The 12,875-nt window shown below is 36.8% G+C and overlaps 1 protein-coding gene across 1 annotated transcript; it reads right to left on the bottom strand.

Moving 5' to 3' along the window:
* Window positions 1–3,405: 3,405 nt before the first annotated feature.
* Window positions 3,406–3,888, bottom strand: LOC138910338 (uncharacterized). The gene has a single exon (XM_070201569.1). The coding sequence runs from the start codon at window positions 3,886–3,888 to the stop codon at window positions 3,406–3,408; it is 483 nt and encodes a 160-aa protein (XP_070057670.1).
* Between the last annotated feature and the right edge of the window lie 8,987 nt (window positions 3,889–12,875).

The raw sequence follows: 12,875 nt of genomic DNA, 5'->3' as shown, positions 1-12,875 counted from the left end.
CGAGCCTATAGACAAGAGTCGTTGCAACCGCACTAAGGGAGAGAATCTCGGCAGGAAAAAGGGAAAAGTTGATTTATCATGGTTCCCCACTATATATTTTTAAATATATCTAAAGTAGGATCCTCCACTATAAAAGGGATGGCTATTATCTCTGTAAAGGACAACCATTGAGACATTAAGAAATCATAACTCAGATACTGTGCATATGCTCCATATTGAGAGATTATCATTTTGAGATTTATACCTTATTTTCATCTTGCTTACTCATAAATCATCCTCCCTTCAACCTTGTTTGTATTTTCATTCTTGATAGTCAATATTCGATATTTCTACTTACTCTTACGATTTGTGTCAAGTTATATCGCGTATCCTTAGAACTACATATAAATTCAACTCTATCCGTTTTCGGGTAAGCAATTTGGCGCCAACCGTGGGGCTAAGGATAACAGTGGTTATATGACACAGATCTGCAAAACACACCATTTTACGCTTGTTGTTGGAAGTATCTTTGATTTCGGATTAGCAATAACAAACTCACAATTAATGGCATTACCTATCGACAACGAAGTTGGCCTTCAAGTTGAAAACAACAACTTGACGCCCAGGGCCGAAAGGCCGCTTGCCGATGTCGTAGGGGCCCGAGTGGAAGTACCATTAGACGTTAATTCGCATGTGGCTATTGAGGCAAACCAACATTCTGAACCTGAAAATAACATTCATGGTGGTACTCGATCTGAAACTCGAGACACCCAAAATATTGAGGAAAACGGAATCAACTTGCGTATGATTTTCGAAATGTTACAAGCTCAACATGTAGCAATAGCTCAGTTGCAGAGTCAAACCCAGGTACCGAGCATACCGGAGCCCAGGCCACCCGAGATATCACCCACAGAACGGAGCCAGGTATAGTAAGGTCAAATGAGCAAGAATTGGGGACTAATCCCAAAATTGCTAAGATACTCGAGGAACTCACAAAATGGATCGAAGCAAACGATAAAAAAGTAGAAACATATAACTCAAGGGTCGATCAGATCCCGGGGCACCACCAGTGTTGAAAGGGTTGGATTCCAGAAAATTCGTGCAAAAGCCTTTTCCCCCAAGTGCAGCTCCAAAATCGATCCCCAAAAAATTCCGCACGCCTGAGATTCCTAAATATAATGGCACGACCGACCCTAACGAACACGTCACCTCTTACACGTGTGCTATAAAGGGTAACGATTTAGAAGATGACAAAATCGAATCTGTGTTATTGAAAAAATTCGAAGAGAACCTTTCGAATGGAGCAATGATTTGGTATCACAACCTGCCACCAAATTCCATCGACTCATTCGCCATGTTAGCAGATTCTTTCATAAAGGCACACGCAGGGGCCATAAAGGTTGCAACAAGAAAATCAGACCTTTTCAAGGTAAGACAAAGGGATGATGAAATGCTGAGGGAGTTCGTGTCCCAATTTCAAATAGAACGCATGGAATTGCCACCGGTCACAAATGATTGGGCTGTTCAAGCTTTCACCCAAGGGTTAAACGAACAAAGTTCGATAGCATCACGTCAGTTGAAACAAAGTCTGATCGAGTATCCGGCGGTGACCTGTGCAGATGTGCACAATCGATATCAATCGAACATCAGAGTTGAAGACGTCTAGTTAGGTTCCGGGTCCGTTATTAAAAGGGATACCAACCAAAAACAAAGGCTGATCAGGGACCGATACCGATTGTATAGTAGAAATCCTATAGACTCGGTGTGATAAACGACAATCAACTACCAAACAATTGGAACGTGTCACACCTGAAACAATACTACTGCTAAGGTACGATCCTCCCTTGTTCAATTAAATTTCGAAACTAATCCTTGCAGATGTTTGATCAAAAGATGGATTATTCAACTCGAAGCCTTTAGGCTAGAAAGAACGCGTTGCACTCTTTTCCCTTAGACCGGTTTTTGTTCTAAATGGTTTTTTCGGCAAGGTTTTTTAATAAGGCAGCCATTGATCGCGCTAACTTAGAACAATTCGACAGTATCCAAGGCCTCTTTACAATCAACATCGAATACCGGGGGGTATTACCATCGAATAAATCAAGTTCGATACAAGAAAATTACTTCATGTCAAACAGGGTCTCGATCGGGAAAACGTGTAAGGGCCACATTACTCCGAGTTCGAGCAGTTACTCACCCGGAGACTATCTACGAAGCCCAAGGGCTACCTTATTTCGAGTTCGAGCAATCACTCACTCGACTATTAAAAGCCTAAGGGCTAATCTTATTTTGAGTTCGAGCAATCACTCACTCGACTATTAAAAGCCTAAGGGCTACGTCATTTCTAGTTCGAGCAATCACTCACTCGACTACTAAGCCTACGGGCTACATTACTTCGAGTTCGAGCATTCACTCACTCGGGGACTATCTACGAAGCCCAAGGGCTACCTTATTTTGAGTTCGGGCAATCACTCACTCGACTATTAAAAGCCTAAGGGCTACGTCATTTCGAGTTTGAGCAATCACTCACTCCACTACTAAGCCTAAGGGCTAATCTTATTTTGAGTACGAGCAATCACTCACTCGACTATTAAAAGCCTGAGGGCTACGTCATTTCGAGTTCAAGCAATCACTCACTCGACTATTAAAGCCTACGGGCTACATTACTTCGAGTTCAAGCAATCAACTCACTTGACTACTAAGCCTACTGGCTACATTACTTCGAGTTCGAGCAATCAACTCACTCGACCATTAAGCTTGTGGGCTACATTACTTCGAGTTCGAGCAATCAACTCACTCGACCATTAAGCCTATGGGTTACCTTACTTCGAGTACGAGCAATCACTCACTCTACTATTAAAGTCTACAGGATACATTACTTCGAGTTCGAGAAATTAACTCACTCAACTACTAAGCCTACGGGCTACATTACTTCGAGTTTGAGCAATCAGTCACTCGACTATTAAAGCCTACGGGCTACATTACTTCGAGTTCGAGCAATCAACCATTAAGGCTAAGGGCTACCCTTACTTCGAGTTCGAGCAAGCACTCACTCGGTTATAAAGACTACAAAGTCCAAATTCGATCAAATTGCCTAAAGTCTTGAACTTATGAAAACTTTCATAAGGCATGAATGAAACAAGACCTTCACAAGGCAGAAAATAAGAGAGAGACAAATCAGGAAAGGAAAAGATCTTTATATAAATACAAAATTATTTACAACGTCCGAACAGGACCCTACATAAAAAAACAAAAAAAACTCTAAGTCTCCTGGTTGTCTCTGAGGACGGTCTCTTCTCCATCGGTCTCCTCCCCACTCTCAAACCCACTCTTGCTCCCATCATCATCATCGTCATCATCGGAAGTCAATACTTCACCATCAGCTTCAAGCTCTTTGGACCTTTTTATCTCTTCGGTGAGATCGAAGCCTCAAGAATGGATCTCCTTGAGGGTCTCTCTCCGAGATCGGTATTTGACAAGTTCAGCAACCCAATGTGCTCGAGCTTCAGCGGTCTCGGCTGACTCTTTTGCTTGTACCTGAGCGGATTCAGCATCGGCCTGATAAACGACCATAAATGCATCAGCATTGGCCTTTGCTTTTTCAGCGTCAGATTTGGCCTTAGCAAGTTTGGAGGCCAACCGGGCCTCGAGCTCCTCTATTTTTCTTGCTTGGACCGAGCTCTTCCCCTTCATGACTTGAAGTTGGTTTGCGGTCGATGATAATTGGGCTCGAGCAGTTTCTTTTTTTGCGGCGAGGCTGTCCATACCATCTTTCCATCCCAAGGTTTCCGCCCTTATCATATCGACCTCTTCACGAAGCTCCCCAATCACCTCAAGCTTCTGCTGCAGCTGTGAGATCGAAATATTAGCCACCGTTCCAGAAGCAAGCCTATGGGTTTTTAAGATTATCATTACCTAATCGGTCAGGTCGGTCTGGTCTTGATAAGCCTTGGCCAACTCAGCTCAGAGGTCCTTGATTTCTTCTTCCTTTTGCCCAAAGAGGAGTCTAAGGGCATTCCTCTCTTTTGTGACCCGCCGGAGGTCTCCTTCGTACCGGCGTAGCTCAGCTCGAGTTCGAGAACATGCTTCTCGATGAACCATTGTGGCCTGCGAAGAAAGAAGAAAAGAAATTAGAAAAAAACAAACAAACATGAAGGTGGTACCAATGAAGTGAGTTAGGGCTTACCCGATTAAGAGCCTTCTGCACTTCATGGAAAAGACCCAATGCATCACTAGGGCCGGCAGCATCCTCGATACCGGTAAACATATCACAAAAAGGTTCCTCTCCCTCATGAGGACAGTCTACCTCGAGGGCCCCCAAAGATTGGGCCTCTCGAATCGCACCTTCGGAAAAGGCGGGGAGAGTAGGCGAGCCTCCGATTACTATTTCCCCAAGCGAGTCGCTTGGGATGTTCTCCCTGGTTTGGAGTACTTCAAGATCGACCCTTTTGGATATACCTACCGGTTGTCGACTTCGGTGGGAGGCATCCTCGACCTCCATTAACTCGGGGACTTTGCCCGAATCCTTCTCCGATACCGCCTCAGTTCGAGGCGGAGACACACAAACCACCATCGATCTAGCTACCGTTGAGGCATCAATGGTTTTCTTCACTCGGGCCACCAGTACAGACCCGTCGTCTTCTTCAACCTCGTCTTCATCCCTTAGATGTCGAACTGATTCTTTGGTCAAATGGATGGTATTCTTCCTCGGCTTACGAGCCATCTTCGTCTTCGATTTTGGATCTTCGGAAGTAGAGGCCCTTTTTCTCTTATTATCCTTCACTAGTTTTTGAACAAAGCCCGAAGCCTCTTCCTCACCGGACGGGGGCGTCAAAACCGCATCTTTGCGCAGGCCTACACACAAGAGAATTGATTAAATGTATGGAAAATGCTTCATTCGAACTATCAAAGATACGAGAAAGAGGCTTACCATGATTTTTGGCCTCCCATCGACCCTTTGACAAATCACGCCATGAGCGCTCGCGTATGTAGAGGTCAAATCCAGGTCCCGTACCTAGTTCTTAAGGTCAGGAACTACACCGGGCATCCAAGGAATCGTTGCATTACAAAAAGAGAATATCAGTGAGAAAGAAACGAAGGGGAAAAACAATAGGAGACAACAAGCGGAGTTAGACTTACGCTTCGTGTTCCACTCCTCAGGAAATGGAATCTTCTCGGTCAGTATTAGGTCCGAAGTCTTCATCGAACGAACCTACCCATCCAGCCTCGATCCTTGTCCTCGTCTATGCTCGAGAACAGGACCTTGGTAGCCCGATGCTAAAGTTTTATTAACCCGCCTCGAAAAAGGCGGGGGCTGTACAATCGAATGAGGTGGTCGAGGGTGAAAGACATCCCCTCGATTTTGTTCGCAAAGAAACGAATCAAAATAATGATCCATCAAGAAGAAGGATGGATTTGGCTTAGGGTTATTTGTTATTGATGACAAAAATCGATGATAACAGGGTCGAGAGGACCTAACGTGAAAGGGTAAGTATGCACAGTTAAAAATCCTTTCACATGAGTAGTAATATCTTCTTCGGGAGACAGAATTACCACTTTTTTGTTCTCCCAGTTGCAATCATTCCTTATTTGTTCGAGATGCCCCTCGGTTATCGAACACATATACCTCGATACTGGTTCGCATCGGGCCGAAACTGACGAAACTTTGTCGACCTTAAAATCGGAGGTAAGAACACACGCCCCGGGAACACACTCCTCAGGCCGTGGCTCCACCGGTGTTTTGTCGGTGGCAGCTGTGAAGAAGAAGTTTTTTCTTTTTGAGGAACAGCTTTTGATGTTTTCACCATTTTCGTTTTGAAGATCGAGAATAGAAGGAGATGACAAAGATGTGGTGTTTTGAAGAAGGGTTTTGCAGAGAAAATCACAGAAGGAAGATTTTGCAATAAAAATCACAGGATTGCAGAAAAACACAGAAGATACGAGAAAGAGCTTAGAAAATTTGGAAACTAGAGATGTAAAAATGGTAAATGGTAAAAAGGAAAGCTATTTATAGATTAGGGAATGGCGGTTCAATATCAGCAGTGGACGACCATCGTCTGATACGCATTTAATGCCTTGGTAAACTGAACCGACGGGACAGTTATCACGTACGTCATGGTCGGGCTCGATGCTGACATACGTGTATATCTGATCGAACCATTGGGAAATCATATCGTTTCTTGTCACATCCTTCCCAAGAAACGAGGGGACTATCTGTATACGGTCGAAACCGATTTCGGCCTTCGTACGACTGGTCGAGATGGGAACACAATGGACCGAAAAGCACCGTAGAGCGTCTTCATGATTTCAAGATAAGATCCGAAGCCGGGTTACCGAGCTTCAAGTTTCAGAGACCGATCCATACCGATCTCGAAGTCATTATCGAGCTCGAATCCAAATCGAACCATGATGCGAAGCAGCATTATTGAGCTTGAGAGCCGAAGACCGACCAATGCTGAACCTGAATCAATACCGAGCCCTGAGTAAAAATCGAGCTCGAATCAATATCGAGCTCGATTCAGTATCGAGCTCGAGTCAATATCGAGCCTATAGACAAGAGTCGTTGCAGCCGCACTAAGGGAGAGAATCTCGGTAGGAAAAAGGGAAAAATTGATTTATCATGGTTCCCCACTATGTATTTTTAAATATATCTAAAGTAGGATCTCCCTATAAAAGTGACGGCTATTATCACTGTAAAGGACAACCATTGAGACATTAAGAAATCATAACTCAGATATTGTGCATATGCTCCATATTGAGAGGTTATCATTTTGAACTTTATACCTTATTTTCATCTTGCTTACTCATAAATCATCCTCCCTTCAACCTTGTTTGTATTTTCATTCTTGATAGTCAATATTCGATATTTCTATTTACTCTTACGATTTGTGTCAAGTTATACCGCGTATCCTTAGAACTACGTATAAATTCAACTCTATCCGTTTTTCGGGTAAACAATGTGCTAATGTGATTGTTTGAGCAATTTTTGGTTTATTTGAGAGAAAGTTCTTTCTTTTCTTTTCTTTTCTTTTTTCTGTTAGAAAGAAATTTAAGAGTACATAATCAATGCATGGGTATCAATTTTGCATTTTTAAAGGGTGTCTCGAAGAGTCGATATGGGACGGTTTGAAAACAGGTAATAAAAAAACGGATAAATTATCTAACTCGACTCATATTTATCTATCTATCTATATCTATATCTATATTATTATAAAAGCATGAATAAAATATTGGATTACAAAAATAACCTTTTAATATTAAGCATAATAACCCACAATAAAAGGACATAATCGGAACTCTAGACATTAGCCGTGTAATCCTATTAGTTTTAGGACATAATACTATACGTTAGGAATCCTACATGATTACCTTTAGGAATCCTATTAGTATAATTATTTTCGGGCATAGATATATAATACTACATATTATACCTTTAGGAATATGTTAGATTTTATATTAGTATAATTACTTTCGATATATGGACATATTTTTAGCCATGTAATCCTATTACTTTTAGGATATACTTCTTAAAAAAAAATTATTACTAATTTAATTTGAAAACATATTATATTGTCCAAATCCATTTAAAACAGGAGAGCCTATATATTATTATAAAAGTACGAATATAATATTTATAGACTAAAATAGCCCTAAAATGTTAAAGAGAAAAACTCATAGGGAAAGGATATACCTGTAATAACTTGTTTTTTGGACTACTATAACTTCTTTATTAATACAATCTTGTCTATTGAATTCTTATTAAAAATATGTAGGAAGGTTTAATAAAATTAATTTCACAAGAATCCTCCATATTGGTACTACATTATCACTCTATAATATTCAATACAAAAAAAAAAATGATAAACGGATTGCATAAAGCGTTGAAATTGAGAAAATAATTTCCACAATAATATATTATTATATTATATTTGAACTGCTTTCCTACTCAAATATATTTTTTTGCGTGTAATATAGAAAAATATACCCAATTATTAAAGAACAACTAAGAAAATTTTTAAGAATATAAATGTGTGAGAAAAGAAAGAAAAAGGTTGGTAATAGCCCATACCACTAATAATTTTGCAAACATAAAGATCTAAAAGTGAAATGTCAAATCGATCTTTTTATTCTTTGAAAATAAAATTTATGGTGAATAAAATTATAATTATGGTTAAATATTCAAACATGAGATGAACTAATATTAAGAATCTAAATCAACAGAAAATAAATTATATTTTATGTTAAAACCAAATAATCAAATCTTTCAATTAATTATTTAGCAAGAGAATCAAACTATATTATTTTTTGAATTCATCATATGAGTAAAATTATTTTTCAAGTTAAAAAAAATCTTATGGTACATAAATTTATTCCATAAAAGGAGTGTTAGAGATTAAAAAAAATAGACCACAAAGTAAAAAATATTAGTATAATATTAAGAGGGCCATACAAGTGTTTGAGGAAGCACAATCAAAGCTAAATCCTTAACAAAAATAAGCTTTCAAGAATGTATTATAAAAAATTGATTTTGGTATAGCGGGATTATCCTTTGTAGATGCCTCCGGCGGAATCGAAATAATATTCCTATGTCATACATTATTTGCAAAATGTTAGATCAACATGCATGATATTGTTAGCAATATAACAAGTGGTGTACCGGCAACGACTTTATTATGAGGGTACAACTCACTTTAGATTTGATATACCTCTTCAAATAACTGAAATGACCATCACAAATATATCAAAGCAGAGCAATGGTGCAAAATTTATAAGGAAAGCAAAAGTGATAATATGGGATGAAGCGCTTTTGGCTAAGCGTCAAACGACCGAAACAATTACCAAAAGTTTTAGAGATATATTGGATATCGATGAACCGTTTGGTGGAAAAGTAATAATTTGGGAGGTGATTTCTCTCAGGTATGATCAATAGTTCCAATATTGACCAAAGCAGAAACTGTAAATACTAGCTTACCAAAATTATACTTATTGACCTCAAATGAAAAATACTCAAAGAACAAGAAATATAAAAGTAAGAACAGATTCAACATTTAGTGACTTCTTGCTTCGTGTCGGAAACGAAGAAGAGCATCCAATAATAGATGATTTGGTTCTTCTAGAACACTTGGTTATCAACCCCAATGGTAATAGTGGTGCATTTAATAAGAAAAATATTTTTATCATTAGATTAAAACACAATCTGTGCAATTTACATGATAAAAATTAAAGAGCTTTCTTAGCTAGCAGATATGTATATGTTGATCAACTAAATAAAAGGTTGATTGCTAAGTTTTATGGTAAAAACAAAATATTTTTCAGTTTTGACTCAGCAGAAGATGATACCAACAATTACTATCAAGAAGAATTCTTAAATATTTTAACACCAAATGGCCTTCTACCGTACATGTTTGTTGTCAAGTTCATTATTTGTTACGTATGTTAATGTCACAATATATATAATAGACTAAGTTAAAATTGATCTTCCATTGCATATAGGTTGATTTTGAAGAAAAATATGCATGTCATGCTACTGAAAACTTAGATCCGTTGAATAGCTTATGTAATAGTAGACATATGGTGTATAGAAGTTTTGACAATAACGTCATACATGCACAACTTATAATACTGGTCAATGTGCTTCTAAGTATGTGTTTATCCCCGAATTCAACTTTTGTCTTCCGAAACTAAAGAATATTATTTTAAATCTGTGTGAAAATAATTTTCAGTATGTTAATATTTTATAGTTATAATAAATAAAGCACAAGGACAAACATCCTAAATATTAAACTATATTTACCACAATATATTTTCTTACATGAATAACTATATGTTTCACTTTCAAGAGAGATATCAATATCGACAACAAGAGTTTTGGTTATGGCAAAGTAACCAAAACATTAGAAGAAAATATATACAAAAAAACAACATCTATAAAGAAGTGTTCGGTAAGATATCATCACATTAGATACCTTTAAACTACAATACATAATTATCTACTTAACATAACTAAAATTGATCATTTATATAATTTCTGATGATGTCCTTTCATTTTTAATTCACGTATTATGCTAATGTAATAATATTTTTCGGTATTTAGATGATTGTTATAGTATTATATATAAAATTTCTCTCATTAATTAAATTTTATTGTTCCTTCATACAAATAAATATTTAAAAAATCATGTGCCATTATTAACGTGCAATGCACATTTATAGATACCATTATGGATAAAAATGGGTTAACCGACGAATAATATGGGTAACCATGTTATCCATGGGTTTATGAATACGATCACTTTTAGGAGAATTTTTAGTCTACCAAACTTGAATAACCCTCAATTTGAGGTTTTACAAATATAAAAGTTAAACATATTAATTATCTATTTACTAAATGGATAATATATTTTTTTATCCATATTTGACTCGTTTTAAAAAGTTTATTGTCCAACCCATTTTTAGTAGATAATATGGGTGATTAACTATTTTTTTAAAAAACTATTTTGCCATCACTGAGCATGACAATTATATGCACTAATCTACAAGAGATCATTTGAGCTTTCTAGAAGATGAATTATTTTCTCTATAAACTTTATAGATGAAACGAATGTAGTCAAAAAAAAAAAGAAGAAGTGCTATTAGCATTTAGAAAGTCTAATCAAGAAATCATTCAAGGGGCAAGACAGTGCTAAATTGCTAATAGCATTTAGTCAGTCTGACCAAGAAATCATTCAAAGGACCACCATACTAAGTACTCAAATTTATTTTATGTATTTTATTGCTACTGCGGAAATATAGTATTGTTTACTGTGAGAAAAATAGACAAATCGCCCATTCAGCTTAATGGACAATAAACTAGAAAAAAGAAGAAGAAGAGAGTGAGAAGCTAGCCTAGAATAATATATGAAGTAGAAGGTATATCAAGAGAAATATTATAAGAATAGATTATCAACATTAATTAATATTGAGACCATATAAAAGAATTTCAAACATCCAATAAGATTGATAAATAAAACGCTAAAAAACTTAGGATAATGAGTTGTAAGCTCTTTTTAAATTCTTATAACCAACGTGAGACAATTAACAAATGATTATAGGGATTTCTAACCACTTAAATTATAATAAGAATGTGTTATTAAATCATTTAATTAATACTCCCTTGATATCGCGAGTATATTTGAACACCAATATGTAATAACTGGAGTAGTATTTAGATATCGAGATTTTCTTGTACAGTACAATACTATTCACACATCACAAGTAGATATCAGTTTTAATACTCCACTAAAATTAGTGACACAAAGTCAATGAAAAGGTAAATATCCACGATATAGGTGTTCGTTAAAAGTGGAACATGTAATATTAGAGTTTCATTAAACAAAGCAAACCCTTTTTAAATGGACCACAAATCCATTATCTTCGAGTTGGATAAAATTTTGGTTGCCAGTGTCTGTGAAATCTAGAGTTGAATGCTTTCCTCAACAGTGTCCTGTACCACCGTCCTCGTTTATCATTTGTCACATTAAAGTTTCGTATAATTTTTCTAAAAAGGGGTAAAAACTTTCTTTTACATATATCTCAACATTTCCCTTTTACGTGTAATCAGTAAAACAAGTGCAACGTGGTAAAAGATACGGAAAAGAGGGAATATTTGATTCCTGTCTATCGGCAAATAACTGCACTAATAATATTTGGAAATAATTCATAACTCATAGTTTAATAAATTTTACGCAGCATTGCACCTCCGTAGAAAGAATTTCGATCGATTTGGTCATGTGGGCAAAACTTCAAATTCAATAAATATTGCTCATAACTTGTCCCACGGGATGTATTTTTAACTTTTTGGCCTTAAAGATTTGTCTATAGGGAAGTTGGGGTCAAAAAATCAAGATTATCCATTTTCAAAATTATTGGATGTAATTTCGTGAATAGTCAATGACCGAAAAATCAGAGGAAATGGCTTAATTAATTCAACCGGGAGCGTATGTACCTTGTTGCATGCGGTGTCACGCGACACTACTTCGTCGAAATTTTTTACTAGATATATATAAGAAAATAAAAATATTGAGGATAAATATAAAGATGACACCGCTTATTGTTATAGTAATTTGTTCATACGTCCATTTTTTTAAATTGTAACACCACTTAAAAAATACCCTGCGTATGCCATTCGATTCAACAATCCTTTAGTACAAAAAGTTTTTTTAAGCAAACTGATGACTTTCATTCATTCACGTATTTAGCTTAGTTCATACTCGATAGGGCTTTTTCTCTCTTTTGTTTCTTGTTTCTTTTTTCCTTTTTCTTGCATCAGAATAATCATTTTTAAGCATTAAGCAACTAAAATAAGTACAAAGATAGAAGGCCAGAATGGAACAAACGATTGTTCTGTTTGAGAAAAGCCAAGTGTCAGCAGACTCAACACTAGAGAGCCCATGGGGCAGGCCTACGAAACATGAGTGTTTGACTGGTGCACTTTGTCTTCAAAATATTTTGTTTTATTTCAGCAATATTCCAAAAATAATCATCATAGACCTAAGCATCTAAAGTAGTGGCGTAATTGATTCAACCTCGCTTTTTAAATCATTCATTTGTGGGTGAAACAAATGCAAAAACTCTCCTTTTTTAAATCATTCATTTTTCTTGTTTTGAGGGTGGCCACTAGCTAGGGAAGGTGTGGAGAAGAAGGAAAATTAGTCAGTCTAATTAAAATTTGATTCAAAGCCCACTATTTGAATCGACCTGCTGTTCCATGCGTCTACGTTAATTGTTGATTTTCCTTTTTAGTCCCATGAATTAGAGGAAATGGACCTAATCTTTGCCACTTACTTTCTCTGAGTGATAGAGAAAGCCCAATGTTTAAGTAGGTATTTGGACATAAATTTGGTTAAAACTTGACAAGAAGA

This window comes from Nicotiana tomentosiformis, chromosome 4 (genome assembly GCF_000390325.3).
Source record: "Nicotiana tomentosiformis chromosome 4, ASM39032v3, whole genome shotgun sequence".
Classification (NCBI taxonomy): domain Eukaryota; kingdom Viridiplantae; phylum Streptophyta; class Magnoliopsida; order Solanales; family Solanaceae; genus Nicotiana; species Nicotiana tomentosiformis.
Note: the sequence above shows the minus strand (reverse complement) of the source record. Positions and strands in the feature narration are given on the sequence as shown.